Below are 4,198 nucleotides of genomic sequence, written 5' to 3' on the forward strand. Positions count from 1 at the left end.
ATCCACCCCAGGACACCCAAAATCCCCCAAAACCACCCAAAAATCAACCCCGGGAGCCCCAAAATCCCCCAAAACCGCCCAAAAATCAAACCCGGGAGCCCCAAAATCCACCTCGGGACCCCCAAAACCGCCCCAAAATCCACCCCAGGACCCCCAAAATCCCCCCAAACTGCCCCAAAATCCACCCCAGGACTCCCAAAATACTCCAAAATCCCTTCAAAATCCACCCCGGGACCCCCCAGTTCCCCTGGCCCCGCCCACCCGCTAATGACATCACATATGGGCGGGGTCTGGGAGCACTGGGAGACACTGGGAGGGAACTGGAGGGTCACTGGGAGGGACTGGGAGTGATACTGGGGGTGAACTGGGAGGGGATTGGGGGGGGACTGGGAGGGACTGGGAAACACTGGGAGTGATACTGGGGGTGAACTGGGAGGAACTGGGAGAAGATTGGAAGGGACTGGGAGTGATACTGGGAGCACTGGAGGTGAACTGGGAGGAACTGGGACACAACTGGGAGGGACTGGGAGAGAACTGGAGGGTCACTGGGAGGACTGGGAGTGATACTTGGGGTGAACTGGGATGGACTGGGAGCGACACTGGGGGTCACCATCCCAAACAAGCTCCGCCCACCCAAAAATAAACCCCGCCCACCCCCCCACCGAGTGGGCGGAGCTTTGCTGGTGTCACGTGATGTCACTTCCGCCAATCAACGAGAGGGACACGCCCCCCCCCCCAGTTCAAACCAGTTCCATCCCAGTTGCCCCTTTTGGGGCGCTCGCTTCATTTGCATAACCCCGCCTCTCGGAGAGCACCCTAATTTGCATATCCACGCCCACCAGGCTGCATCCTTCTGGGCTGCCTTCATTTGCATAGCCACGCCTCCCACTTTCCCTTATTTGCATACCAACAGGGCTTCCTGTCTCCTAGCTACGGTTCATTTGCATAACCCCGCCCCATGGCCACATCTCATTTGCATATCCACAACCCATCCCATCTTCTTTACCTCGCCCTTATTTGCATAACCACACCCCCAACACACCATCATTTGCATACACACACCAGTAACTCGCTGTCCTGCCGTCATTTGCATAGCCCCGCCCACCATGGTTCACTCTCATTTGCATACTGGCCACATCACTCGCCCTCCCCAATTACATGACCACATCCAAATCATTTGCATAACGAGCACCGCCAACAAACACACCTCATTTGCATAAATAAAAGCTTAATCCCGTTTTATTTGTGAATGTTGGGTGTCATTTGCATGGACACGCCCCCAAAGCGATCCTCATTTGCATGGACACGCCCCCAAAGAGATCCCAGCCCCCCCCAAACTGACCCTGGGGACCCAAAATTGCCCCCAGGGTCCCCCAAAGTGACTCCAGGACCCCCAAAACTGCCCCTGGGACCCCCAAACTGCCCCTGGGACCCCTAAAACTAACCCAGGGACCTCCAAAATTGACCCCCCACTTGCCCCCCAGGGACCCCTAAAGTGCTCCTGGGACCCCCCCAAACTGCCCCCAGGATTCCCCTCAGAAGTCCCAGATGTCGAGGCCCCCCCGGACATGCCCGAAGCCCCTCAGGTGGCGCCGCTCGGAGCGACCCCCCCGCGAGACCACCTCGACCTGCACCTCCCGGCCCGGGGGGCCACCAGAACCATCCCCGTGGCCACCAAAAGCTGCCCCGTGGCCACAGCCCCCATGGCCACCAGAGCTGCCCCCGTGGCCACCAGCTTGACCATCAGCCCCGAGGCCACCACCCCTGCAGCCACAGCCCCCATCGTCACCACAACAGCCCCTGTAACCACCAGAATTGCCTCCATGGCCACCAGCTTGACCAACAGCCCCTGGGCCACCACCCCTGCAGCCACAGCCCCCGTGGCCACCAGAACTGTCCCCCTGGCCACCCCCCCCCTCCTGGTGGCCACCACCACCATTTCCAGACCCCTCAATCCCGTGGCCACCACCCCCCTCCCGGTGGCCACCACTCCCATCTCCAGGCCCCCCAACCCCGTGGCCACCACGCCCATCCCAGTGGTCACCCCGCTCTCCCCCCTCGCCCTCCCATGGCCCACCCGCCCCAGCAGCCACCCTGACCCCGCGCTTGCCCAACGCCAACCGGGGCCTCCCCTTGTCCAGGGCGGCCAGGAGGGCACAAGCCATGCACAACTCACCGCTGGCCACCGACCCGCAGCGCTCGCAAGCCCCCGGCGGCTCCCCCGCGCCTGGCGCCGCCCCCAGGGCCAGCCGGCGTCCCGAGTGGGCCAGCGCGGCCACGGCCGCCGGCCGGGCGGCCTCCAGGTCCTTGAGGAGGGCGCGGGGGTGGCCCCGGAAGGCCAAGGGCGCGTGGTGGCACTCGGAGCTGGCGTAGGAGAGCCCCAGGAAGTGGGCGTAGAGCACGATCTCCCGCTGCGCCGCGTGACGCAGCGGCTTCAGCCGCGGCACCACTGGGGGGGCGGCGCTGGGGTGCGGGGGCATCTTGGTGGCTTTCCTTGGGTTCCTGTTGAATTTCGTTGGGTTTCTGTTGGGTTTCCTTGGGTCTCCCTTGAGCTCTGATGAGTTGTTGTTGGGTTCCATTGGGTTTCTGTCGAATTTTGTTGGGTTTCTGTTGGGTTCCAATGAGTTGTCGTTGGGTTCCGTTGGGTTGTCATTGCGTTCAATTGGGTTTCCGTTGGGCTCCAATGAGTTGTCATTCAGTTCCGATGAGTTGTCGTTGAGTTCTGCTGGGTTTCCATTGGGTTCCGATGAGCTCTCATTGGGTTCCATTGGGTTTCCATTGGGTTCTTTTTTGGTGGCCCCGGTGGCCTCATTGGCCCCAGTGGCCTTGCTGGTGGCCGCGTTGGCCTCGTTGACCCCAGTGGCCCCATTGGGGGTCCCAGTGACCTCATTGGCCCCGGTGGCCTCGTTGGTGGCCGCGGTGGCATCATTGATCTCAGTAGTGTCATTGGTGGCCCTGGAGACCTTGTTGACCCCAGTGGCTTCATTGGTGGCCCCGGTGACCTTGCTGGTGGCCACGGTGGCCTCGTTGGTGGCCCCAGTGGCCTCGTTGGCCGCGCGCCGCAGCCGGGCCACGTCCCCGCGCAGGAAGTTCATCAGAACCGTCTCAGCCACGTCGTCGGCGTTGTGACCTGGGGAGGCCCAGTGAGCACCAGTGACCTCCCAGTAACACCCAGTGACCTCCCAGTAACCAGCAATGACAACCAGTAACCACCGGTGACCTCCCAGTGAGCACCAGTGATCTCCCAGTAACATCCAGTGACATCCCAGTGAGCACCAGTGACCTCCCAGTAACCAGCAGTGACAACCAGTAACAACCAATGACCTCCCAGTGAGAACCAGTGACCTCCCAGTAACACCCCGTGACCTCACACTCACCCCAATCCCACCCCAGTTTCCCCCAATCCCCTCCCAGTCCCTTCTACCCCCTCCCAGTCCCTCCCACTCCCCTCCCAGTTCACCCCAGTCCCCTCCCAGTGCTCCCAAATCCCCTCCCAGTCCCTCCCAGTTCCCCCCAGTGCTCACCAGTTGCTATCCACTCAGCCCCCATTTCCCTGGCCCCCCTCTCCAGTCCCTCCCAGTCCCCTCCCAGTCCCTCCGAATCCCCTCCCAATCCCCTCCACTCCCGTCCCAGTCCCTCCCACTGCTCTCTAACTCCCTCCCAGTCCCCCCCAGTGCTCACCAGTCACTATCCAGTCTGCCCCCATCTCCGTGGCCCCCCTCCCAGTCCCTCCCATTCCCTCTCAATCCCCTCCCACTCCCCTTCGAGTCCCTCCGACTCCCCTCCCAGTGCCTCCCAATGCCCCTTAAACCCCTCCCAGTCCCTCCCAGTGCCCCCCATTGCTCACCAGTCACAATCCAGTTGGCCCCCATCTCCCTGGTCCCCCTCTCCAGTGCCTCCCAGTCCCTCCAAAATCTCCTTCCACTCCCTCCCACTCCCCTCCCAGTCTCTCCCAAACTCCCCCCATGCCCTCCAATCCCCCCCAATCCCCTCCCAGTCTCTCCACTCTCCTCCCAGTGACTCACCAGTCATAATCCAATCCACCCCCATCTCCCTGGCTCCCCTCTCCAGCACCTCCCACTCCCCTCCCAGTCCCCTTCCAGTCCCTCCCAATCTCCCCCACTCCCCTCCCAATCCCTCCCACTCTCCTCCCAGTCCCCCCCAATCTCCCCCACCCCCCTCCCAATCCCTCCCAATC

At 62.3% G+C, this 4,198-nt stretch overlaps 1 protein-coding gene across 9 annotated transcripts; it reads right to left on the reverse strand.

Moving 5' to 3' along the window:
• Nucleotides 1–1,515: 1,515 nt before the first annotated feature.
• LOC113981231 (glycine-rich protein DOT1-like) lies at nt 1,516–3,716 on the reverse strand. 9 transcript variants are annotated; one of them, XM_027708524.1, is made up of 6 exons: nt 3,682–3,716; nt 3,003–3,130; nt 2,886–2,963; nt 2,788–2,846; nt 1,852–2,619; nt 1,516–1,752 (listed from the first exon to the last, which is right to left on the reverse strand). In XM_027708524.1, the coding sequence occupies exons 1-6, from the start codon at nt 3,704–3,706 to the stop codon at nt 1,536–1,538; spliced, it is 1,275 nt and encodes a 424-aa protein (XP_027564325.1). In that variant the 5' UTR covers nt 3,707–3,716; the 3' UTR covers nt 1,516–1,535. The 9 variants fall into 9 exon arrangements, with proteins under 9 accessions (XP_027564325.1, XP_027564320.1, XP_027564322.1 ...); XM_027708519.1 differs by having other exon boundaries at nt 1,516–1,727; nt 1,806–2,619; XM_027708521.1 differs by having other exon boundaries at nt 1,516–2,535.
• Nucleotides 3,717–4,198: the final 482 nt, after the last annotated feature.

This window comes from Neopelma chrysocephalum, unplaced genomic scaffold (genome assembly GCF_003984885.1).
Source record: "Neopelma chrysocephalum unplaced genomic scaffold, ASM398488v2 Primary Assembly neopelma1_96292, whole genome shotgun sequence".
Classification (NCBI taxonomy): Eukaryota; Metazoa; Chordata; class Aves; order Passeriformes; family Pipridae; genus Neopelma; species Neopelma chrysocephalum.

What these genes read in the sequence shown, in the direction of transcription:
- LOC113981231 (XM_027708516.1), bottom strand. Translation starts at nt 3,706, where the DNA reads ATGGGGGCAGACTGGATAGTGACTG. An exon ending in AGGCCACCGGGGCCAATGAG is followed by an intron (nt 2,847 to 2,885) that starts GTCACTGGGACC and finishes GGGGTCAACGAG; the next exon opens with GCCAACGCGGCCACCAGCAA. An exon ending in GCCACCGGGGCCACCAAAAA is followed by an intron (nt 2,620 to 2,787) that starts AGAACCCAATGG and finishes CGACAACTCATT; the next exon opens with GGAACCCAACAGAAACCCAA.